The sequence below is a fragment of the Primulina huaijiensis genome, chromosome 2, assembly GCF_012295235.1.
Source record: "Primulina huaijiensis isolate GDHJ02 chromosome 2, ASM1229523v2, whole genome shotgun sequence".
Classification (NCBI taxonomy): Eukaryota; Viridiplantae; Streptophyta; class Magnoliopsida; order Lamiales; family Gesneriaceae; genus Primulina; species Primulina huaijiensis.
The window spans coordinates 24052891-24079125 of NC_133307.1; the positions used below are offsets into that span (position 1 = coordinate 24052891).

The following is a 26235-nucleotide window of genomic DNA, read 5'->3' on the forward strand; positions in this document are numbered from 1 at the left end:
TTGACCTGTGGTGATCATGCTGTATTCATTATCCACAATCAAGTTTATCAACGAAATTACATAGATACAATTAATTTATTTGGCGAGAAACTTGGCATCATCTCTTGAAAACAATTAGTCCATCACGAAACTCGTTGAATTTTCCATAAGAAATAAGGGCTGAAATATTACCCGAAGGCTTCAAAGCTTGATAACCTTACAACAATTGCGAGAGTAGCATATAAATGTACAGCTCTTCCGAAGGTTGTTCGCCCTATATTCCAGCTTTAGTTTTTTTTGTAATCACAGCAACATCATTTAGGGGTAAAGCTTTTCTGGGTATTTTTCAATCCATTCAAGAAAAGCATGAAGCAAACCCAGAAATTCCCTATAAACCTTGTTCATTGTGAAAGATTCAACTTTGAAAGTTTCTACAATGCCTTTATTGTTGAGGCCTCAAGTGCAACTTATAAGCCTGTACTTCCATGGGAGAGATAATGACGTGTCCTTCCTGCGCACCACTTCCAAACTGCTCGCTGTAGCCAAGTATATCAGTGTCTTCGTGTAAAAGATTCAGAGAAGTGGCTTTTGCATTCGAAACTGTAAGACCACTGAACATGTCAAACAGATTGATTGGCTCGTCGGCTATAGATGAACACTGTGACCTCCCTTTTCGGCAATATGAAGAATCCCAGTGTCGCCTCTGCAAAACAAGCACAAATTTGGGCTCTTCAAGGGGCTGCTGAGAGTATTTTGAAGGCCGGGGAACCTTAAAATTCACAATATGCAAATCACATGGCAAGGAAGCCACCAAGGGAGAAAAGGATCTCGGGGGTGGCTGCACAGATATAGCTTCAGCTTTTTTCGCAATGAATATTTGTAATGGGTAGTTCAAGTGTGCACCAACCAGATGAGATAGAAGAGAAGGACTCAAGGGACGAGGATTCAAGGTAGGATTTGCGGATGCAGATACGTTAGACTCCAGGAGGATGTGTAAAAGAACATTCATTGGACGATTATCCATCACCCCTTGGCCCAGACCACGGTCATCATCTCTAACCAGACGACGATCAAGCATGATCTCCAACCACCCATTTTCTAAGCTTGCCACACCCAAAGATTGCCTAGTATGAACAGAGAAGCGTTCTCCATTTGAGCCTACCATGAATGCAAGAGAGGGCATTGGATAATAATTTCCTTGCAAAGGTATCTTGTCATAAGTTTCCCTACGACTCATTTGAAATCCGTTGAGATCAGAGTAAAAGATTCTATTGTTATCAACATTTGTCTTATATCTAGCTATCAGTTCCTTATCATCAAACTCGTGCCCAATTAGCTCAACTTGATACTCTTTCTCAACCACAAATTCCTGTATGGAATTTTCGCAATTATATACACGGGTACTATGGGATACTGGGGTTTTTTCCCACGATGTCTTTGGATTAGAAAAAACTTCCCGCACCAAATGCCCTTCTGCAACCACCATTTGTCCACCAGCAAGGCTGATAGGCTCAGCATTACCATTTGGTTTAAAGAGGTAGGCTCCACTCCCGGAGCTAGAGTACATACCTAGTTCTTCTTCAATAGCAGTTATGTGACCATCCTCGCGACTTATTTTCTGCAGCTGACCATAGCTTACATTAAAGATGAGTGCCTGATGTTGATTGCTGATTTCAACTGTGTCACTTTCTAAATCACTACAAGCATATGGAGAGGGGCAAGATAGCTGCTTGGATGAAGTGAAAATTCTAACGCTTGCTGGTTTGGCCTTCTCACATCCCACAAATCCATTGGCAATATAATATGTCTGTAACCCCATGGCAGGGACAGAAGCTTTCCAGTAAAGCCGATGCCTTCCCGTAAATATCCTGTCAGTATCACAACGCAGTTCAGGAGATATTTGACTCTTCACACAAGTCCAGTTTGAGTCCAACACTGTAGCATCCGGTCTTTCCACAACCACCATCACAACCTCATTTGTTATTTGCTCCAGTGGGTTAAAAATGACTACAGTCTGCAAAGTTCCTTCATGAGCACCAATTGCTCTATGCACAGGTTGTGCATTATATTTAGATCTTGTTTGTGCAGGTTCAAAGTGAGCTGGATTTTGATCATTCTTCTCATGACGGATTCCGAACAGAACTTCAATAGCCTTGGACGTGAAAATTTGTAGGTCTTGTAAAGCCAAATGCATCCGTGTCCCATAGTCTTCAACCACATGGTCCTTAGCCGTACCAGTCACTCCATCATGATGCTGAAACAGAGCTAAGTTCCGTCTGGCAGCTGTTAGCTTATACGAAAACCCAGTAGGCAATTTTTCACATTGTACTCGCTGGCAGTATCCCAATAAAAAAGTCATCATCATTTCTGCACTGCGAAGTGTTTGCTCCAGTACCCGGTCAACAGCCTTGAAGAAAGGCCTGGAGACATAATAGCCACTCCAATAATCATTTTTCCTATCTGCATAGGTGAAGAAATCTCCTGATAGAGAAGGAAAGCCTCCGATCTCACCAGAACCAATTTCGTCAGTATGTGAATAATTTATTCGGTCAGCCTCATTTCGCAGGGTGCTGAAATAGTCATCCAAAGTACCAAATTTGGCCTCTGCATTCGAGCTAGGATCAGAATTAATATAATCGAATAACATTTGATAATTCCTGAATTGAGCTTCAGCCTCATCAATACTGATGTAGCGGAAATCATCACCAAGGGGAACAAGGAGTGTGTTTGTACGGTACAGAGTTGATTTCTTCCTATACTGATCCAATAATTTAACTGCCATCCCCTTGACATTTTCCTGGTCGGTCTCCACAGGATGTTTTCCCCAGGGGCAACGCTCATAGACAAAACCCCGCATTCGAGCAAAGTCAAATTGACAACAAACAGCAGGTTCCGGCCCACAGGTATGTGGAATATCATAAGAATAGAAGGGCATCATGTGAACAAAAATATCAGTTGTTTCTTCGGCATCCCAGCTCTGACGCCATACAAACTCCAAATTCTTGTGCAATGCCAGTTCCTTTTTCAACTCGTAATGCGTTCTCTGTATAAGCATGTTCTCGAAGCCCATGCGCCGGAGAAGATATGCCATGGTGGATGAATATCCAAATGGATCAATAGACCACGAATTTTTAGGAATAACTCCAACGGTTTCATTTAACCACATATTACCCTCTGTTATCTGCAACATGCAAACATACATATATGACTGTATTAGTAGAGAGTAGAGTTTCCGGTCAATCATAATTAGCGAAAAAAACGTAAAGCAGAACTTATCATTTGAAGCACATAAACATAGAGCTTCTGGTGAAAAAATAATAAAAAAGCCAAAGCAACTATTCCACCACGAAAACAAATAATATATAGATTTGCATTTCGGCTAAAAACTTTGTGGGTAAAGGGACATAAATACGTAAGTAAAACAGATACTCCTCCACGTTAACATCACTAAGTAAAAACATCATCATGAAACCTTGGATAACAGGAAAGATATGAAACAAGATAAACAATAGATGCTAGAATTTAACATGACACAATGACATCTAATGAATGTGATGTCATTACTTGACTGTTTCACATGAGTTTTAGAAAACTATAGACATAACAGAAACCTTTCATCTGGGACAAAATTGAAATACAAAGAGACAATTTGCAATCAAATAACTGTAATTGGGTCGGGTGAAACTAAGAAATCTGCCGCCCATCCAAGAGCTTGTTAATTATTTTCTGCGAGAACTAAAAAAGGCTCATGTGACAAGTAGTTAACAGAACTACTGATACCCATACACTTCTAACGACAAATAGAAAGTAAAAAACATACAGAAGTCTAAACGGATGTATCAATAGAGCAATCACATAAAAAATTGAACAAAGAAATTTAATCACCTGTTCGATGATAGCAAAGTAGTGTGAATTAGCCTGCAGATAAAAAAAACAGATAAACGATAGGATTAGACAACTCAACATTAATGAAAACAAAATTGTAAGACAGATAAATGGAAGATGTGAGACAAGAAAGCATTTCTAGACTTTGAAGAACAAATTCCCTGAAAATGCAGGAACAATGTAGGCATGATAGTACATAAAAGAGTAAATGATGGCAGGATGAGAAAAACAGCAAATAAATGTTTCTATGAGTCCAACTGTCCAACGGGCATTACAAAATTAGAAGCACGAAACATCAAACTATCAAAGTATAACAAATCCCCAGATAGAGAAAGGTAAAGTCATAAAGTCGTGAAACAATGTACGTCAACATGCAGTATAACAAGAGAAGCAAAGTAACTCCAATGATTCACAGAAAAAAAAAGAATATTACCTCATCATTCATCACCCATCCACCTCCGACAATTTCTAGCTGTCCATTCCTCACTAAATTGATGAACGATTCTCTTTTAACATCTGAAGCATCTCTCCACCATCTTTCTAAGTACGACATCTCTTCCCATATAAACTTCCTACGATTATCCTACAAGTGTACAAGTTCGATCAGCAAAGTATTATATTTTAAACCTCGAAGCGCTCAAGTTTCTTGATCATTTCATCCAATCATTCGGCTGATCAAATTAAAAAACGAGCACATAATCCCTCTTAACAGCAAGAAAAGTTGATAAGAGTTTTCCTCATTCCAAAAGCTATAGCTTTTATAAGAAGATAACAGCATAGAAACCATACTACACCTAATCACAAAATACACCAATAGTTAGAAATTAACAGTAATACCGGTTTATGACATAAGACGAACTGTTTTAACCTTAGAAAGTGTTTCAACTATAGTATCGAGAATGTGCCTCGACTGCCGATCATAATACTCCTCAACAGTGAGCTTCCATCCAGGATCATTATGTGAATGCGGTACCACAAAAACCTTCAATTTCTCATCATTCCACTCAGTTCCTTTGTAAGTCACGCGCCACCCTTGCTTCCACTCCCCGCCGTCCTGATCCAAGAACTGAATTTTATCGTAGAGCCCTTTGGTGGTAATATCAACAGCGGCATCCAAAACAGTGTCGTTCTGGGACTTGTGGATAACAGGTTTTCGTGGGCGTGGGACGCGGGACTTTGAAGCTCGGAAGTGGAGGGGTTTCGGAACGCCGTAGCGAAGGAGAATGAATATGAAGAAGAGGAATGTGAAAAAGAGGCCGATTGTGAATAAATTAGAGAGAATGAAGTCGCGGGATGTTGTGACGGCGGTGCGCTTTCTGGGCTTAAGACCGGAGCGGGGCTGTTTGACGGCGGGCTTCCCGGTGATGGAGATGGGGAGAAGGGATTGCGCCCATCCCCCGCCGCCGCGGCGGGAGGAGAAAGGCATGCAGTTGACGGAGGGGTGGCAGCGCGAGATCCGTCGGTATTTCTCAAGCCGTGGGGACTGCCAAGGGGGTCGGCCAAGTCGCAGTGGATAATATACTTTAACACCGAAGGGGAAAGATAATTAATACTGTTTACTATCGATGATCTAAAGCGTAATTTGATAAATTATAGTGGGATTAAATTGATATTTGAATTATTTAAATAAAAATAAAAGTGTTTGTTGAAATTAAAATAAAAAAACAAAAAACAAAAGTGTAATATTAATATCATATAAGGATAAAATTGGAAAAAAAAGTTGATGTCCTCTCTAGGTAGTTATTATCATGTCCTCACACTTAATATAATAGTATAGATAATATTCGATCTCATGATGTGAGATAAAAATTAGGAATCAACTTATGTAATAGAGTCGATCCACTTTTTTATTAAGTTTTTCTATTTTTATTAATAGATTATTGGCTACAAATGGTTCGTGCCAATGAAAGCTTTCAGGCAGTCCAATAGCACCGGATTCTTCCTTCACCCCTCAAAGAAAGGAAATCAATTAGTTATTTATCAAAGTCTTATTTATTAAATGACCGCTCTGACCATTTTTTTCATATCAATCATTGGATCGAAAATGGAATGGGCACACTCTGGGCTGCGACAAACTACTTGCCCTAAGTGAATTAACTATTTTTTTGTCGTTAATCCCACATAAAGTTCAAGTAAAGCAATTCATTTTTTTAATTGAAATGATGAATTATTTTTTAAATAAATAATAAAATATTGATAATTCAAGAAAATAAATTTTCAATTACTTTATTTTCTATTGTTTGTATAATAATAATAGAACAATGTTAAATTTTCATGTTTTTTTAATTTATGGGTTAAGGAGGCCAATTACAATTGGTTTATTTTATTGTCACTCTCCGATAAAGGCTCATTCTTAACATGTCTTCTTCCATAATCTCCTACAACCTTATTGAAGGATTCTCGATGATACTCCAGTTTATGTCATGTTTAAAAGTTGTCGATATCAAGAAATATGTGGCTCTGTTCTGGTCTCTGTAGACATGATGCATTCCGACTTCTTATTCTTTAGCGAGTAGGTTCTTACATCTGGAGACTAAATTGAACGATGACGAGCATGGTGTCCATTCGCTATGAAATCCTCTCTCTTAATCACATTGTAGCACTACCTTTGTGTGTCCTGGCTCCCAAGTAATTTCTAGTCCTTTGCACACAGCTCATAGTTCTGCTTCCTTGCTACTTACCGATTTTATGGATGAAACCGATGATCCATTCTCCAAATTCATTTCTCAAAATTCCTCCACCACCTGCTCTTTGGTCCTGAAGTTTAGCACAACCAATCACATTTAATAAACATCGTTCTTTTAGTGGAGGAGTCCACTTAATGGACCGCTCTTCGTAGACGTTCATGTTGTTTGACTATTGCCCTTTTGTGGAGAACACGGTCCTAATGTCCCAATATCGTTCCTTAATCCACCAAGCCTTCGATCTAACTTTCATCTTCTTTTCTTTGAACGCATATTCATTATTCATTTCCAGATCCATCAAATCGCAATCGCGAACATATTTTCCCAGTATGTTATGACATCCCTTATGTATATATTTTGATAGATTTCTCCTCAATCAGTCATCAAAATTAATTCTCAAATTAGCTCTTGCTTCATTGCATGTGCGAAATATATGGTTCACATCCTCAGTGTCATTTAAGCACAAAGTGGAACGATCGTCCATCGTAAACCATCTCTTTACTCTTACATCGTTACTCATGATCTTCTTATGACTCACTAGCTGCATGGATGCACGAATACGGTTTGGTACTTGTGGTTTCCATATGTGCTTTGTTCCTTGATTGATTGAGTTATTTATCATGCCATAAGCTAATCTTACTGTGAAGTGGCCATTGTCGGTGCCCCCCAACAGTTTTTGTCCTCGACACTATTATCTTCTATTAAGGTGTACGTACCCAATTTGTTTTCTGTTTCAAAAGGTAGGAGTCCTTCTAAAGCTTTCCAGTTCCAGCGAACTCATCTTTTCCAGTAATCATTGATTTTTCTCATTTTTTTTCTTCTCTTACAATATCTTTTATCAACACCTTCTGCAGCGGTTCCTCAATCATCAACCTAAATAGAGGAGACTTCTCATTTCTAGCTACCACTTTCCTCATTTTAGTAGATTCATAATAGAGAAAAATTATATATAGATACCTCGATGTGGTGTGAGAGTTCCACTTGAAATCTCGAACCATTTGATTATCATCGGCCAAGGATTTGTAAGCGAAATGTAGAATGATAAATTACTAAAAACTTTCTTTGAGAAACTAGTTAACAATATGAAAAAAAAAAAACACAGCAGACCAAAGCAGAAGCAAGCTCGTAAAAGTAAAGTCGTAACAAGGTAGTCGTACTGGAAGGTGCGGCTGGATCACCTCCTTTTCAGGGAGAGCTAATGCTTGTTGGGTATTTTGGTTGGACGCTGCTTCACACCCAAAACAAAAAGAAGGGATCTACGTCTGAGGTAAACTTGGAGATGGATGTATTCTTTCGTTTCTCGACAATGAAGTAAGACCAAGCTCATGAGCTTATTATCCTAGGTCAGAATAAGTTGATAGGATCCCCTTTGTTATGTCATCATTCCCCCCACGAGGCCTGTAGCAAGTACAGTGTCCTTAAAACATATTCTTCCCCTCCGGTATGTGCTCCGAGGATCAACTTGTACGTCTGTTTCTCGTGATACAACGGAACAACTAACAGTAACCTAGCACGAGGTATTACTATGACGAACTGAAAAAATACCTGAACCCTATCACGAGGCAGAAATGAGCAGCAGAAGCCGAAACGATGAAGAGAGTATGAAGAACGAAAATATAGGAGAGTGTGTTGTGTATTCTTGAAGGACTTGAGGATGTCACAATATATAGAACTTTTATCACTCATGCTATTACTTTTTTCCTATGTGAGACATTTCCTTATACTTGTCAATGCCTTGCTTGTCCAATATTCCATTCAAATGAACAAGCCCAATAGGCCAAAATGGTTTAAATCCAACAGGAGTTCACCCCAAGGTGTCTCTTTGACTACTTCATCAACCCCATTCAATAACTTTTCTGCCATGATCACTTCCCTTCCTTCATAGTGTCTCGGTGGATCCTGGTGATGATCTTTCTCTAGTATGGTGTCATAGAGATTGTAGGTATTCATTGGATCCTCTGTTACTGTATTGGTGATCACCTTATGTTCTATAATTTTTCCACCCACATGTTCCTCTGCTGTGGCCGCTTGTCTAGATTTATGTTTTTCATGAATCATTTCTCTGTTAGTGTCCGTTAATTGTGTCTGATTCTTCATTTCATACTAGTGGGCTCTTTCGCTTCCGGTGTTTTCTAGCTCCTTATAATTAACTTGTACATTAGGCCTTCTACCTCTGCCATCCAGGATTCTATGATTGTTCAAGCCTTCATGTGTTTTTTCTAGTCCATCCATGTAAGGGACGTCCATATCAGTGACATCTTCAAATGCAAGGGTTCATAACGATATTTATTTTTTTGGAAGAGATTTCCTTCCATTTCCGCCCCTTCTTTCTTACTTCCGTTGTTTCCAAAATTTACATAGATTTTCTCCTTGTCAAACTTGTGATTATTCCGTGTTAACATCATCCATGGCTCGAATTTCTCCTTGATTTTCGCTGGCTGAGGATATTTCCCTTGTTGATATTAATTTCGTTGCCTGCTCTACTTTGATCGTCTACCAAAATTGCTTCCAACTTTCACAAAAAAATTCCTGGTCGTAATACTTTTTTGGGGAAGAGAGATATCAAACCCAAGCAAGTAGTTTCTCTGTATTGTCAACAAGGGGGTGAAGTTGGGAGACCATTCTTTGGTGATCAAATAGTGGTCCATTATCATCCATGGGCCTTCATCCTTCGCATATTCATAGTCATCGATTGAGGCAAACTTGACGATGTAGTAGTCGTTCTCGATAGCTACCATCTCAATTGTAGCCTCAAGCTTCCATGATGCTTTGATACGCCGGAAAAGAAAAGTCCCACAACTTTGATTATTAAGGTTTGGCGCCATGGCCAATGTAGTCTTGCTTTTTCCTCCATTGACAGTTTGATCTGCGGGCATCGTTCCTTCTCAATCTGCTCTACAGTGTCTTCATTGCTATCGTCCGAGATGAACCCTTCCTCCTCCGGATAGATGGCTGTTTCCCCACTGATATCTTTTCCCATAAGTGTATCCTTGAATTTGTTTTACTCTTGCAGCATCGTTCGATAAGTTTCCTTGGTTGCCCAAATGGATATTTGGTATGCAATTACCCATTATCACGTCCCCTTTCAGATCCATGAGTTTGGTTGCCTATTGATTGCTTCGATTTCTTAGTGCTTCGTTCAAGAATGTCAGCCTCTTCTTGAAAGCGAAACGGATACGGTCACAAAAATTTAGATTTAATATTAAATAATAATGATCTGAAAAACATTATCATATAAAAATATGTTGTTGTAAATAATATCGATGATGATAACATTTTTCCAAGAAAATAATCTTCCACGTAATTTTTTATTTTATGTTGTTATATAATAATAGAACAATGTTACATTTTTTCACGCTTATTATGTTTTAACAACAAATTTCTAAAAATAATTTTATAAAGAATCTCTCTTATGTGTCTACTTATTTCAAAACACTTAATTGATTAAAATTTTCTGTTTTTAATTTTTGGTAAAAGGTCAATCTACTTTCATGTTTTGGGTATTTGGCACAATAATGAACTTATAATATAATATAAAATTAGTAGGGTTTATTGAATATGAAAAAAAAAGTTGAACCTTCAACTTAGCAGTAGGCGTTGAAACTATTGTTGGTTCGTTGTTACGATCTTCTTCTATATGGAAACAATGGGCCTACTTTCGAATGCATCTTTTATGATCAGAAGGTAACATATTTTCTTCACAAAAACTCTTGTGAGACGGTCTCACGGATCAATTTCGTGGTTCGAATCTCTTATTTGAGTCGTCCATGAAAAAGTATTACTTTTTACGCTAGAAGTATGATTTTTTATTGTGAATATCGGTAAGATTAATCCTTCTCACAGATAAAAATTCGTGAAACCGTCTCACAAGAGACTTACTCAAATTTCTTATATTTGATACTGAAATCCTCAAAACACGTGAAATATAATATATAGATTCTCCCTTTTTTTAGGGTCTGCGCATACATGCAACAATTAAAGAAAGCCTCATACAGAAAATGAAACAAATTCTGAAAGAAAGTCATCTTTTTGCAATTAAAAACGTAATTGTTGCAGACAATCGTCAGAAATACAAGACAAACACATAAATACAAACTCATGTTTATGAATAAAACTAATGTCTACGAGATTTTCGATGATACTTTTTCATCAACTATGTTTGAATTCAAGAGCTTTAGAGATTTGAATAACGATGATGTCATTGATGAGAATGAATTTTTTGGTAAGATGGTTTTGTTTTTAATTTACTTATTGATCTATTACATTTTCTATCATTTTTATGTTTATTTATAAGTTTTTTTTATTTTTTTTCTAGATGTCATTGGTAAAATAATAGCAAGAGACTCACCTCAAAATAAAGAAATTAGTGGACAAGCTACAAAACTTATCGATCTTGTCATTGATCAGATGAAATCAGTTGACTCGTCAGTTGAACTGATTTCACTCTCGTTCGGCTGCACTGATCAGCTGGGCTTCTTCATCAGTTGAACACTCATTCGGCTGGCCAGGCTTCTGAGGTTCTCCTGCTGATCCGCCTATCAATTGGACGATCAGCTGAACTGCTCATTTGACATATCAATTCGTCTAATTCAGTTTGTACGAACAGTTGGTTCTTCAGTTTGCGATTTAGATTCCTCAAAATTGATCCTAGCTTCTGCACACTTAAGATAAATTATTAGTAACAAAATAACAATTTTTGTTAATATCAAAATCAAGATTGCGAACTTTAAAAGTTCCAACAGTAAGTATCCGTTTAACATATTAAATGTTTAATAATAAATATATAATTTATAGGTTATTGTATCAATTTATAATAAATATGTTATTGTATCATGTCTATTCGATGACTTTTCAAATTTCAAATTAGAATATGAAATCCCTTATTGAAATTTAAAGCACATTAAAAATTTGTATCTTGTTTATCATTTTATTTTATTACAGTTATTGTTGTACATAGTACATAAATTTATATGTGTATACGATATAATTGACAAACACATTATGTCATTCATTGTCTAATACAAGCGTGATATTAATTTTCAACCGAAATACAAAAAATGACTCTTTTATTCATTGTTAAGATATATATGAAAACAATAAATATTTCAGTTTGATAAAAAATCACGTAATAGAAAAAGTAAAACAGATTATCATATATTAGTTTTTCACCCTTGCGAGGATAAATATTTTATCTAATTGATGATTAAAATTATATATATTTCTCAGATTCTCTTAGACCTCGGATCCGACCCATTTCGGTTCGTGCGGTCTTCTCTCTCAGGTGATGAAACCTTTCGCCATCTGCTAACCATCTCCTCTATTTTTCTTCGAGTTTTTATGTTAGTCCTTTTCGTTCCTTTTCTATTTTGCATGAGTTTCTGATATCAGGGAGAAAAATATTAGATCTGCGTGGTTCATGTTTAATCATGAGTGTCCTTTTTCGTCCGATTAATTTTTTATTATGATTTGGAGTGATGATGCCTTTTGGGAAAAGATTCAATTTTCTAACCAAATTTTGGGTAATCTCTGAAGAAGGGTTCGTGAGTGTGTAGTTAGTTTTAATTGTTAGCTGATTTGTTTGGAATAAATGATGTTATGTTTTGCGAGAGAATTGAAGTTATCGTTGTGATTGTCGAGATGGGGAATACGTAGAAGAGCGAAATCACATGCGTAGATTGCTGATTTAAGAACAACGAGACCTAATTTAGGCTTCGTTGGGTTTGATGTGTAGTGGAGAGCTCATCGGCTCAGCTTTGATCAATGGTCGCTAATTGAAATTATGTGCCCTTAGGTGGGTTGGACCAGTGGAGCAAGTAGGGTGGACCTGAAATGAAATTCAAATTCTAATTTTATGTGTATTTTTCTTTACAAATTCGTTTTCCCTGAAAATTAATTAAGCAGATCCTTGACTTAAGTCACTAAGCAGATACTTGACTTAAGTCACGGTCTTTCGCATTCGCAATGCTTGTTATTTCTCCAATTTGGTTTTATTGTAACATATCTTGTTTTGTGATGATCGGGAGACGTGCTTAATATTTACAAGTAGCTTTACTGGAAAAAGATATGACATGAATTCGAATGACAAGGGAGTTTTTTTTCCCTCTAATCAGTGACCTTTGATACGTATCACAAATTCAAGAAACCGGGAATGTGCGGTCAACAAAATGCCTGCACAGAAGATAGAAACAGGTCACAATGATGTTGTTCATGATGTTTCCATGGATTACTATGGGAAATGTGTGGCAACAGCATTATCTGATGCCACTATTAAGATAATCGGTATCAGCAATAACTCTACATCTCAACATCTGGCTACCTTGAGCGGCCATCAAGGGCCCGTCTGGCAAGTTTCTTGGGCACACCCCAAGTTTGGTTCGATTCTCGCTTCTTGTTCTTATGATGGTAAAATCATTATCTGGAAGGAAGGTAATCAGAATGATTGGTCTCAATCTCATGTCTTCACGAACCACAAATCATCTGTCAATTCCATTGCTTGGGCACCTCACAAGGTCGGACTTTGCTTGGCATGTGGTTCTTCAGATGGTAATATTTCTGTCTACGCGGCTCAATCAGATGGTAGTTGGGCAACTACGAGAATAGAACAAGCCCACCCTGTGGGAGTGACTGCTGTTAGTTGGGCTCCTTCCTTGGGCCCTGGTGAATTAGTTGGATCTGGACTGCTGGATCCTGTGCAGAAGCTGGCTTCTGGTGGCTGTGATAATACTGTGAAAGTGTGGAAACTCTACGGTGGTAACTGGAAAATGGATTGTTTCCCGGCTCTGCAAATGCACTCAGATTGGGTGAGAGACATCGCATGGGCACCAAATTTGGGGCTTCCAAAATCCACGATGGCGATTGCTTCTCAGGATGGAAAGGTTGTTATATGGACTGTGGCAAAGGAAGGTGATCAATGGGAGGGTAAAGTATTAAAGGACTTCAAGGCACCGGTTTGGAGGGTTTCCTGGTCTCTGACCGGGAACTTGTTGGCCGTGGCAGCTGGGGACAATAATGTTACACTCTGGAAAGAAGCCGTTGATGGAGATTGGCAAGAGGTCACCACAGTTGCTCCATAGAATAGAGTTTTTTTAAGTTGTTGAAAGGGAAATAGATTGTTTTATTAACTATGCTTCTGGGTTTTGTTGATGGCCATTTTATTTTCTAAAGTTTTTAATATGCCATACTTTGTTGTTCAATCTTTCTGTCTGGAATGAACATGTTAGTCCGATTTAACTTGGTTTTTGAGGATATATTTTATTACTGTGTAAAAAGATAAAGGAGAGAATATAACATACAGTGGTTAAGGATGGCAATGAGATGACACAGATTTGTCATCTCTATCCCCAAATTTCATCCTTATACCTATATCCATTCATATCTTTGTTTTTTCGGGTTTGAGGATTTCATCCCCACCCTCATATCCGTCCTGATCTCCGTTTTGCCGGGTTCCGTTTCAAAAATATTAATGAGGCAAAACGGAAGCAAGTATGAGAATTTCACATACTAAAACTTATTAGCATCTATCATTAATATTAATAATAATATTATTATTAATATTTTAAATAATATTATTATTATATTATTAATCTAATAATATTATTAATATTATTTTCGAGACAAGTTCGAAGATAGAGATATCTCTAGATTATAATTGTCTCGAATTATTTCAGGATTTTAAAAAAGTCTTGAACCCAAAAAATCAAAAGTCCCCGTCTTCGTTTCGAATTTTATCCGCAAGTCTCCAAACCCAAGGGAAAAATTAACATCACGTGGTTTTGTTTTATAAATAGAGAACATTTTTTTTTATCTGGATATGGTCAAAATATATCGAATATAATGCTAGAATGTGCCCTTAATTTTTTTTTATCATTTTTTGTAATATATTAAATTTAAAATATAAATTTTGATTAAAAATTATACAATAATAGGGAAAATATTAAAATAGGTACATATGATTTATTCTAATTATTGGTAAATAAAAAGATCTCCCGAAGTAAAACCAAATAGAAGTAAAACCAAATAAAAACATGTGTTAGTTATTTTTCGCCCGACTGGTATCTACTTTTAAAGGCATAGATAATATGCACTGGATCAAAATATACTTAATATATAATTTGAAACCTAGGAGGGAGATCTGTACAAAGCAGCCCCTCTGCAACAATGTTGCATCCAAAAACATACTACCTCATTTAGTTAGCAGCAAACCGAAAAAAACATAGAAAGAGTAAATTTCTCTGAAACAAGAATAGTTTTGACATAAGCAGGCATTGAACTGTGAACTCTATATACACATACATAATCAATAAAAACATATTTAAAAATCTAAACATAAAAGATTCTGCTATACCACTTCGCCTCACCCCATCAGTATGTAACATAACCTAGCAGAACATAACTGCAAGAAAATTCCACTCTCTAGACAGAACAACAAACATCTCTTGGCCCCGTTGAACCCCCGCGCAATAAAATAAAAACAGGACTCTAACTTAACATCGCTTAACTTAATATATATACAGAGATGGCGACTGTACCATTGACTTGCGCTTACAAGGTAATAGCATGATCCCGAGTAACTCGGAACTCTAAAGGTTATTTGGTTCGTTGAGAAGTGAATAGATAAGAATGCTGGATAAATGCCTGCTAAGGGCAGACGACCACGCACCCAAGAACTCTACAAAAGAGCACGAGATATGATGTCATTCAATCAATATTTTATTTTAGCTTACACTTGTTTGAAGGAAAACTGCTTACATGCTTGTATATCACGGCCTTGGAAAAGGGCTGACACATTCATACAGAGGCTGCCATAAATTGGTGAAACCGTTGCACCCGTTGCTGGTTCTTAAGGGAATATGTTCCTGCTGGTGTGTTTTTCCTTCTGCGTCCCAAACGAATAAAGAAGTCCTCGGTGTCAAGGACGTAAAAGATCTGAAAGCATGATATTTGGTTAGACGTATAAGAATTCCCCCACAAATAAACGGACCATCAGATATTAACCAAGATTCAGTGAACCACATTTAATCTAAGAATTGATTATGTTGCTCGAAATGAATCTAAAATTACCAAGTCTAGGTCCCAGACAGGCAATGATATTTGAGTAAAGAATTTTATGACAGCATATTGTGAAAAAGAGTGAAATTCGAATAGTAGAAAGATAGTGAATAGATAAAGCAACACAATACAAATTTTTCGCATTTCAAACATGAGAGTCTACACTCTACATACAAGTTATAAATGTCTCGTGTATCTCTTAGTTTAGATTGTAATAATCATATTTTTATGTAGACAAGAAATATCTTGGATTCACTGTGAAAGGAAATAATTCCTAAATAAGACATAAACATGCTCTCAAAGATTTATCAAAATATGAATTCAAATCTTATCCTAACATATCGTCTTTCATCGAGGAAAAGAACATGGATTACTGTGGAGCAAAATGCTCGAGCAACCAATTTAAATTTCAACGAGCATCCGTGCACTCTGCCCAAAAAATGAGAAAAGAGGAAGTTTTATCCTACAAGAAACTAATAAATTGAAATTTCAGGAATTATTTTACCCAAAATAACTACGACTATGTCGATTATAGACTACGACTATGTCGATTATAGACAAAGTGAAACAATATAACTACCGAGGTAAAAAACATCAAGGAATATACTGAACTAGAAAATATTCCTAAATTACATTAAAATAATTGGTAGGAAAGCCTTGTCACGCGCCCCTGGCGCGTGAGGGGGGTGCTCATGTGATCCTGTGCCTAAACTAGATTAATGAGAAACATACCTTCGACGAAGTCGCTGACATCTTACATTCCAACCCATTCATGATCAAAACATTTTCTGTGGCCATAAATAGAGCAGTAGACTCTTCAAGATTGGCACATGTGCGCATATTCCTGCACACCAAACAAGCAGGTCTTCTATTGAATACATAATTCCCAACATTTCCGAACGTGAACTCTGTGTTTTGTAATCTCACCTTTAATTGATCAGACTAATGGTAGTAACCATAATGACAGTAACAAAATGCGTGTTTGACCTCCCTTTTTTTCTCACATTAATTTAGCCATGTCATAATACTAAATCTAGGGAGTGGCAATAGCATCAGGATACCGAGTTTCCTAGTACGACACCCCAAATTTTGCTCCAAAAGTTACTAAAGCGAAATTATTGTGAAAGTGCTGCTTCTGAGGCCAAAAATCCATCCAAAATCAAAATTACTCTTTATGGTTATAAGTGCCATTTAAAGTACCATGAAGAAATGCATCAAATCCGTTAGTGACGGACTAATTCAAATGAAACGCTGGTGACAAGTTTATTTATGTCTACCGTTTGCATGCCTTCTAAACCGAGAAAACAGACCCCAAAACTTGTAACTACCAAAAAGGTTAATTTACGGGTGATTTCCCTTGATAATTGAGTTTATGCTGACAATGCTGTTATTTCATGTTATAAAATTTTAGGAAACAAAATATCAAAAGATAAATGATTAACATAGGTCCACATTACAGCAGATGTGCCCCATGATCCTCCTGATTTATTTCCTCATAACTATAGTAAAATAATGTCAGTGTCCACATACAAATTCTTATCACTGTCTATAAAAAGAAGCACCACTATCGTTCAAGTTGCGTGACTTCGAATTGGAACTGATATCAATACCTATTCAGCATAATCGCGGATGACTCCTTTTTTCCTTGATCGACTGAAAGATAATCATTACGGAGATAAGTTGCGAAACTAGGATCCACTGAGACTGCCACGACTTCAGACTTCTCACTTCCGTCATCCATCAGTTGTATAGATAAATGGGTAGGAGTTGATGACTACAACAAGAAAGAAAACAGCTCAGCATCCAAGCAAATTTTTCAGAAACCTCAAATGCATGTGAATAAAGTTAACTTGATTCGAAGTGAAAGGAAACATACACATTCAAGCCTGTATATATTCTCTTCGTGCAAAAAAATTCGGACGTTTTCATAATAAACCGAATCGACGTACTTTTCTGGCTTCCTAGATTTTTCATATTCATACAACTGAAGCAGCTTAATATCCACTTCATCACTCGAAACAGTTTGGAGCTGCAGAAAGAACACAGGATTCAAAAGCAAGCTGTGAAATTTGAACTCAATTGCAAAGAAGGTAAACCAAAATTTAATGAGGATACCTGTTTGACCAACTTATATATCAACTTATCCAAGGTAAAGAGCACATATGACTGGTTTCCAATCAGTGATCGACAATCATCTTCAAATTTAGTATTATCAGAAGATCCATCAAGTAACCTAAACAATGCACTCATGAACCTGCATTTGAAATTAAGAGCTATCAATACAAAGCAACATAGATTCCAAGTCTTTCAAAAACTAAAATATGCTGCTACTAAACAACCTGGAGTAGGGATCAATACTTTCATCCTTCGTGTTTCTCCATTTGGATTCGCAAGATAATGAATTCACCTTAGCTGATAATATCCTTTCATACAATTTCTGGAAGCATAGAATAGTAAAGTTTCATAATCAAAATGTAACTCGTTAATCAGCATCTTGTAAAACCTTTATAAATTAATAATGTAGGAACCATGATATTTTACTAATTTAGAGATGTATTAATTAAAAGAAAAAGTAATAAACTATTATTTAAAAGAGTCTTTTTTCGATTCAATGAATGTTGATTTAATTACATAAAAAATCATGGTGTTTCACTGATGTTCATATGATCTTTCTTAAACTAATAGAAAAATAAATTCACTGTACATATATATTTATAAAAACAAGTAAATGATATTATTTTTTAATAATTAAAAATATTCATCATATTGAATTGTAAATAAAATTCACTTGCATGTATGCCTTTAATGAGAAAAGTAAGACATGAAATCCATGAATTTATACAAGTATCCGAAAAATTATTATCTTATTAATTTATCGAAATTATTAATTTAACATATTGGCCCAAGTAGGGATCGAGAAAGAAATATTATTTTAGAGAAGTTATAAATTTATTGAGTATTAATTTATAGATGTTTTCCTGTTGATGCTACATTGGTCAAGTAGATGTAACAGATAAGAGCGAAGAGGTTTCAGAGAGAATTTCCATTATAACAAGATCAACCAAACAGAAAAGGATGTAAGCATACCTCATGCAGCCTGAAAAGCACATAAAAGGTGTCATTTCCATAAAAGATCCGTCGATCTTTTTTCTCCTCGCCCACAGATGGATAAGCTACACGCTTTGATAAAGGCTTACAACTCCGCAAGAAATGTTCAGACTGTGACACAGATGCACCATCTCCTCCAATATAGTGAGCTTCACTAGTATTCTCCGCCTCACCTTCACTCTCCACTTTGCCATCAATGTCATCAGGTTCTCCATCGTCCTCTTCCTCGTGTTCTTCTCGCGAACACTCATCGGCAGCAGACTCACTACCCGAAACATCTTCTCCTGCCTCAGAAACATTCTCGCTGTCCTCATCATCAGCATCAGCATCATTATCATTTTCACCGGCAGCATCTGGGCAAATTTCTTCATGATGGCCTGTCTGACCTTGGGTCCTGTCATTGCCATGATTTTTATCAGGCAAGGCTTGTGAACTACCATCCTGATAGGCGCCAAAATTGTCTTCAAAATCACCATTTGGAGACAGCTCGCCCTCTTCTTTCTCATTTTTACCAGGGTCAACAGAATCCTCGTTATATCCAACAAGTCCGATGCCTTCTGTGGACTCCCCATTTATTGGTTGATTCAATCTTGATGAGTCCCCGCCCTGTTGTACCAATGGAGACATGAACATGTCCAGTCAAAAAAGAAAAGACAAGCGAAGATGAACTACCACACACTCCCTTCTCCAAAATTTAGACACAAACAGTGCAGTGCCTTAAATTTTGTAAAAAAATGAAGCAATAACAAGAAATGAAGAGGGAGTGTCCAAGAAAATAATAAATAAAATGTGGAGTAAAAAAATGAGCAATGCTTGTTCCAATCAAAGAGTTTTGTCAGGTCAAGAAACTCACATGTGGTATATCTTCTGCATTAAGCTTGGATACATTGTCTTCCTCAATTGGATCATTATGTGTTTGTACAGAATTTTCTCCGCGACCTTTTATTTCAAAATAAACCTTAATTAATAATTGTCATAAAGCAAAAAGGTATACAGTGTAACTACAAAAGACGTGGAAATTACGACCAACAATGTCATCAACAATTAGCAACAACAAAATAACATCAACACCAAAACTATTAGTAAAAACAGAAGCTTCATAATTTAAAGCACAATACCATGATTAGCATCTGATCCAAATGTGACAGGTACATCAGGGTTTGTTAATCTTTCACCAGATACAACAGGTAGTCCCTCTTTAGCAAGAGAATCAACATTTGTGATGCCAGTCCTGCTGAAATTCAATCGGTGCGTTGAAGTAGGACTGCCATTGCAGATAGGATTCCGTTGCTTCAAGATTGTGGCACTACCATCGGCATTTGGACTTCCTTCACTTTCTACAATGTTTGTCCAGGTATTTTTAATGGTTTGACGCTTAGAGACACCATCATCTTCAGTAACATCAGAACCAAGAGGGCGGGAGTGAATACCCAGTATCGGCTCGAGAAAAGTGGTCCAGAATCTCAAAACTTTATTGAATTGCTCTTTTGTTGAGCAGACCTCTTCACACGAGTACTTGATAATTTTATAGACATCTTCATGAATTTCAGAATCAGCATATTCAAATTCAAGGTCTGGAATGATAGAGTGCCTATTTCCAGCGGAAACACTAAGTAGCACATCATCTTCTTTCTGTCTTTTCTCCTTGATTTCTTTGATTTCTGCCACTAATGCTGTTCATTAAAAGCATAAAAGGAAAAATGAGGACCACATCACAAATTGATAGCAACACCAGGTTAACCACATAATTTTCCACGATATCTGATCCATATCTCATGCGGAAGAGAGGATCAAAATACCATGAGGATATCACAAAATATTCTAAAAGATGAGGCACGTGCAAGATTCAGAGACAAGTGTAATAGATCGTAAATACCATTTCCTTACATTTTGTGCCCAAATTCTTTGAATCTTGTTGCTTGAAATAGAAACTGCGGTGATCAAGAGACTTGTAATGATTTTTAGAATATATTTCAGCCCAAACTTTATTAAAATCTGAACGGCACTTGGTCCACTCCTCCTGCTTCTGCTTGAGGCGGGTCAGGATAACTGGCAACGAAAGAGATGAATTTCTACGCAAAATATCCATCACATCAAGACCATGGTCACCATATAGACGTTCAATACATCTTAAATTCAGAGCTGCAGGCAATAGCACCGAACTCAGCAACAATATACATATCTTTTTTGAGGTAAACAAAAGAACGTGAATACATTTCCAATGTAAGTACAAATCTGAGATTCTACAATGCAACCTGTGAAATGGTCCTCAATACGTATGGGACCATCTGAACCAATTGAATTATTGTTAATGCCATTCAAAAGTTCCTCTGCACGCTTGGCAGTTGAACTGACAGACTCCAACAACATGTCAAGCTCAAATCTGAAACATCGAAAGACAACCCCAAATGTTAAATCAGGAATCAGCAAAACTCATAGCCATATCCAGAGGAAAACTCTAAGAAATAGGTAAATGGAAAAGACCACAAAATCAAAATCTATAATTCAATTTACAAAAATGTGAACATGGGCAAAACAATGCAAAAGTTCATTCTTTCCTTTCATCAACTGATAAGATATCCATCGGTATAAAAGACCGACGAAGAAATGGTTTGACAAAGGAGTCAAAGTTTATCAATAAAACGGACAGATTTTCCGATTTCCGTTGACAATAAGATCATACCGTCCAATAAGAGAGAAGACAGGATATTTAGATGGTATATTACCTATCATCTTCACATCTAAACAGACTTTCCTCATACTGGTTTCTGCGCATGTGCTTAAAGGAGTAATCCTCACTACCGGAGGTCACAGACACCCAATGATCATTTAAAACTAGTGCACCAAGCTCCGACCTCTGACTAGCTGAAGCTATCGGATACTGCAAAGAAATTTTTTTTAAAAGAATAATTTCATGAACATAGTTCTAATATGGCCAGAAGGTAAGATTGGGAGCAAATCAGAATTCTCACATCGTCAGGAAGAAGCCTATAACTGGGAGAACAACTTCGACAATCAGAAAGGTCAAGTTCTTGAATGGACTTTCCCCAGTATTTTAAATTGTATCTCTCCTTCTCTTTCCCGCCTTCCACCTCACGCCTTTGTTCTTTCTCTTTGTCCTCTATTTTCAAGGCTTTTGAAGAATTTTCTTCAGTCCATAATGTTTCTGCAATAAATAAAGCATTATTGCTAAACTATACAACCATAAACTGAATGGTTGCTTATAGTCCGGAGACTTTTTGTCAGGCAAGTCAGGAAGGGGAAAAGCCAGTAAATTCCACTCAAGCAGAAGTGCAGACAAATATATAAATGCTCTAAATAATAATCTACACTATGGTGAGAGGAAATACATACTTTTGCCCATGACACCAGCTAGAAATCCATCTGCACAACCCACTACCGATAAGAACATAAAATGATTCAATATATAATAAAAATTCACCCAAATGAAGATTCGCAATTACCAATTCTCTCGCAGTGTTCGAAAAATTCGTTAAATCCCTCCATAAGGTCAGGATATTTTCCAAGTAAATCAGCAACCTGAAAGAGCGTATGTAAGAGCCGGATAGAGTAATATATATTCACATTCCAACCAAATTTAAGGGTTGGAGAGGACATAGGAAGAGTTGAGAACTTAAGTTAAGCAATTATGAAAGTTAGATATAGAGAAAATTAGGGGAGCAGATAAACGATAATTTCTGAAAAATACTACCAAATTAAGCAAGTGATGCGACCTCTAAATTCAGATATCCAAAAAAATCTACGTAATTGTGAAAAGGGGTAATAGATTGCATACCAAACCCTGCAGCTCCTTCCTTGTAATGATTTCTGTGCTGTAAATGTGAAGACATTTCAGGAATGCCTGGTAATCATCTTCGCTGCCAAGCCTCTCTTTAACTTTTTCACAGAAAGTGAACTCTTGACTGTACATACCTGGAAAAATCAAACACAGTTGCTAAGTTAGTTTAATTTTTCATTTTCCAAAACAAAAACATACCTCATCACCTTTTAAATCTTTGTACCAAAAAAATAGTTTCTATCCTTTCCAACATAATCGTTACATTTAATTTAAATCTTCAATACTTACCATAAGTTCTCTATTCTTATATTATATTTTAAAAAGATATACTATAATTTATAATTTTAAAACATCTACTCCTATACACAAATATCAACTCGAATATAACAATAATGTTTACCAAACAAAATATCACATTTACATGATTTGGTCTGCACAATAAAAAGTGTTTCCTTCGAAAATAATATGAAACTATCTTTTTATCTCCTAAAACTATTTCTTGATATTTCCCAAATATTATAGAAAAAAAACGTGTTAAATGTTGAAAATTTTGTACCTTGTTATGTTGAGCACGGCAAGATGGGATGGAAAAAGTTTGTTCCTTGTTATGTTGAGCACAGTAAGATGGATTGTAAACAGAAATACAGTGCAAAAAGACAAATCATAGAGGAAGAATTACTCGCTTTCTTTAACTAGTTCACCTATTTAACTTAAATTTCCCTTTTATTCTTGATTCTTGAAAAAATTTACTGTTGACAATACTGTGCAACACACTCAATTACCACTTTATGACTGATAGTCAGTGGTACCACTGATTCTTTTGTCGGCTAGAATGTTCTATTACGAAATAAAACCAAAACAAAACAAACTTTCAATAAAAAAACAACAGGGGCTTTGTTAACTCACTTTTCAATGCATCTTTATCATCGTAGGATGTGAGATTTGAGTTTCCTCCAAAGTCTCCAACTTTCTTGGCAGATTTCCTTTTATCAGAGAGCCGATGCATGCTAATGTCTCCATTGTTTTCATTTTCGGGGTCTCTGTCTTCTTGATCACGATTTCTTTTATCCCTGTTCTCCTTGTCTACATGCTTCTTTTGATCCTTATGCAACTTCACAACTGTCTTTTCATCATCCATATCTGGACGCTCAACACTAAGATCACGTTCTCCGTGGGGGCTAATGATCCGATCCCGTCGTGGTCGTTGCTGGAAGTTGTAGGGCATAATTTTCAGTCGGCACGCAGTGAAAAAGGAAAATGGCGGTATTGTAAGAATAGATGCCAAGAAATCAGACCTTATCCATGAGAGAATGTCTCATTGTGGGTATGGCAGAGCTCCTCTCATCATAACGAGGAAAAGGACGGCCAAAAGATGCATGTGGAGCAGATGCAGTAGCTGAAGAATCTGGAAGAAATCTAGTGAATTCATCAAGGAGATCTGGCTGGTCATTAAAAAGTGCTGCAACCTGCAAGGGCATTTACTACACCTTAATTGTCATGAACACCTCAACGATAAAAGTTGACACACAAATGAACGTAAAAGTATCTGTCTATATCATTTCAACCAACTCCGTCGCAAGTAAAACACATACCTCTTGGTAGACCTCAGTGATACCCTTGTGTTCTTTCCGGTACATATTCAAAATGTCTAGGAAAGACTTATAAACATGATCATCATTTTGAAAGCGTTTCTGCAGACAAAAACGGAAAAACCTTAATTACAAACTAAATCAAGAACAGTAATCATCGGTCGAGAAATTAGAAAATCAACCTTAATCTTATTTACAAAACTGATAGCCTCTTCAAATTCAACTGTCCTTTTTGGTGGAGCCTCTTCCTCATCAGTGAGGGTAATTTCGTATCCCTTAGGCAAGAAGGTGTTAAATCCAAGAATCAGATTCGGATGCCCTTTGAACAATTCCTTCACCCGAGCTATAACACCAGCAGTATCGATTCTGTGTAACAACAAGTTCAATATCATTAAGATTCTAAACTGCATAATCGAACAGATTTAAGGAATATATATCTACCTTTGAGCCTTGAAATCTTTCATAACATCAAGGAACCTATCATATTTTTCCCTCTGATCTTGGAACATATCCTTAACTTCCTTCAAATATGTTAGTGCATCATTGGTGGTAAGTTTTTGTGTGCTACCAGAAGAAACTCCAGCAGTACCACCACCACCTAGAGTAGCAGTACCACCACCACCAATTCCGTTGACTCCACCTCCTCCTCCGCCTCCGACTGTACCTCCGCCTCCGCCTCCACCACCTCCTCCGCCTCCGCCTCCACCTCCACCTCCACCTCCGCCTCCGCCTACTACACCAATAGGAGCATGTGGGGGCCCATACCTATATAACACGGAAGAAAAGGTAAAACTTTAAGTTAGGATCATTCAGAATGATGGAAAAAATTTAGAGAATAATTAAGAAAACGATAAAGCATCTTGGATTTCTCCGTGGTGTTCTTTAAAAATATATTATCTGTTGACAATTTAACTCTGTCAACATTTTTCGGCTAAGATCAGTCTACTTTTATTCGTGTAGCATTGTAAGAATGCAGCCAAAACAAGACCAACAATTATGAATCCTGGTTGTTGCTGTTCTGTCCCATAAAAACATATAATCCGTCCACAGTTATAATACTATCAACATTTAACACCTAGGTTTTGTCGCACTGGTGAAGAATCCCGATCAGTAGAATCTTCGGAATGCAGCCAAAACACAATTAATTGACTATATATGATATAGTCCTACACAAAACACACCAATCAAAAATAGCCAGTGACTCGAAAAGGGGGGAAACAATCAATCCATGCAAAATAAGAACTTAGAAAGAATAAGATTCACAAAGATTCAATTTTTGACCCTGTCACGACCTACCAGCCCTCAACATCTCTTAGTCATAACACAAATCGACAGTCTTCCCAGACGTAAAAACATGAGCAAAACCTCAGAATGAAAAATCCCACATAATAAAGACAAGAATTAGACGTATTTGACAAAAAAAGTAACGAAAAAAGAAACGATCAATTCAAAAAAATTTAATAACCGATAAAATAAAAAACTTACGATTCTCCTCGAGAAGAAGGGCCGAATGGCCGCTTAAATTGAGGGTTCACATACACCTCATCTCTCAATCGCTTCATCAGTCTGTACAAAAAACACAAAGAAAACACGAAACACAGAGAAAAATTTAACTCCACGTCAGGAATAAGTAAGACAGAAAATAGAAAAACAGAATCAAAAACTGCAAATAAGCATGTTTCATCCAATTAAACACTGACCTGAGATTCCCTTCCCTTCGATGAAAGGAAAAAAAATGAGAACAGCGCACAGATCTAATCTAGCCAACCGAAAAATAAAGAAACCAGTTTAAACTGTCCGGATCAAATTCCAGTTCAAATCAAGAAACCGCTTCTTGATTATTCCTCCACCGGCTCCTCTCTGTTTCCCAATCTTCGAGTTCTCTGTCTCATTAACGTTGGGAAAACAACATAAACTGGAGCACGAGAAGAAACCATGCGAAAAGGTTAAGGAAAAGGAACGAAGAGAGAATTGTTTTTGTGTAGTTTTATACGAGGCCAAAATCCCAGCGTGACAGTGTTTTAATATCAAGAAACCAAATGTTTTATATTTTTGAAGAGTGGAGGAAGTGAGGTTTCTTGTGGGCTCTATGGATATTGCAATCTTTCAAAAACTTGGGCTTTGTTATTTAAGGGCCCAATTT

The 26235-nt window shown here is 36.8% G+C and overlaps 3 protein-coding genes across 3 annotated transcripts; 1 reads left to right on the top strand and 2 right to left on the bottom strand.

Annotated features, from left to right (window-relative positions):
* LOC140970785 (alpha-mannosidase 2-like) lies at positions 1 to 5380 on the bottom strand. Its single transcript, XM_073432687.1, has 4 exons — positions 4733 to 5380; positions 4298 to 4447; positions 3865 to 3897; positions 1 to 3160 (listed from the first exon to the last, which is right to left on the bottom strand). Exons 1-4 carry the CDS (start codon positions 5288 to 5290, stop codon positions 422 to 424), a joined length of 3480 nt encoding a protein of 1159 aa, XP_073288788.1. The 5' UTR covers positions 5291 to 5380; the 3' UTR covers positions 1 to 421.
* A 7332-nt stretch (positions 5381 to 12712) lies between these two features.
* Positions 12713 to 13778, top strand: LOC140970786 (protein transport protein SEC13 homolog B-like). The gene has a single exon (XM_073432688.1). It carries the CDS (start codon positions 12713 to 12715, stop codon positions 13619 to 13621), a length of 909 nt encoding a protein of 302 aa, XP_073288789.1. The 3' UTR covers positions 13622 to 13778.
* A 978-nt stretch (positions 13779 to 14756) lies between these two features.
* Positions 14757 to 26119, bottom strand: LOC140970787 (paired amphipathic helix protein Sin3-like 2). Its single transcript, XM_073432689.1, has 24 exons — positions 25793 to 26119; positions 25578 to 25658; positions 24534 to 24857; positions 24275 to 24458; positions 24096 to 24194; positions 23799 to 23969; positions 23410 to 23710; positions 22501 to 22637; positions 22169 to 22244; positions 22059 to 22088; positions 21677 to 21870; positions 21431 to 21585; positions 20960 to 21087; positions 20592 to 20846; positions 19823 to 20377; positions 19558 to 19643; positions 18684 to 19310; positions 17936 to 18033; positions 17712 to 17850; positions 17473 to 17625; positions 17207 to 17370; positions 16329 to 16440; positions 15297 to 15473; positions 14757 to 15216 (listed from the first exon to the last, which is right to left on the bottom strand). The coding sequence occupies exons 2-23, from the start codon at positions 25652 to 25654 to the stop codon at positions 15336 to 15338; spliced, it is 4203 nt and encodes a 1400-aa protein (XP_073288790.1). The 5' UTR covers positions 25655 to 25658; positions 25793 to 26119; the 3' UTR covers positions 14757 to 15216; positions 15297 to 15335.
* Positions 26120 to 26235: the final 116 nt, after the last annotated feature.

Excerpts from the sequence above, each read along its gene's own strand:
- LOC140970786 (XM_073432688.1), top strand. The coding sequence starts at position 12,713 with ATGCCTGCACAGAAGATAGAAACAGGTCACAATGATGTTGTTCATGAT.
- LOC140970787 (XM_073432689.1), bottom strand. The coding sequence starts at position 25,654 with ATGAAGCGATTGAGAGATGAGGTGTATGTGAACCCTCAATTTAAGCGG. Across the intron at positions 24,195-24,274 it reads GTTTTGTAAATAAGATTAAG|AAACGCTTTCAAAATGATGA; the intron begins GTTGATTTTCTA and ends TTTTGTCTGCAG. Across the intron at positions 18,034-18,683 it reads TGCTTTTCAGGCTGCATGAG|AAATTGTATGAAAGGATATT; the intron begins GTATGCTTACAT and ends CTATGCTTCCAG.
- LOC140970785 (XM_073432687.1), bottom strand. The coding sequence starts at position 5,290 with ATGCCTTTCTCCTCCCGCCGCGGCGGCGGGGGATGGGCGCAATCCCTT. Across the intron at positions 3,898-4,297 it reads GATGGGTGATGAATGATGAG|GCTAATTCACACTACTTTGC; the intron begins GTAATATTCTTT and ends TTTTATCTGCAG. Across the intron at positions 3,161-3,864 it reads ACTTTGCTATCATCGAACAG|ATAACAGAGGGTAATATGTG; the intron begins GTGATTAAATTT and ends TGCATGTTGCAG.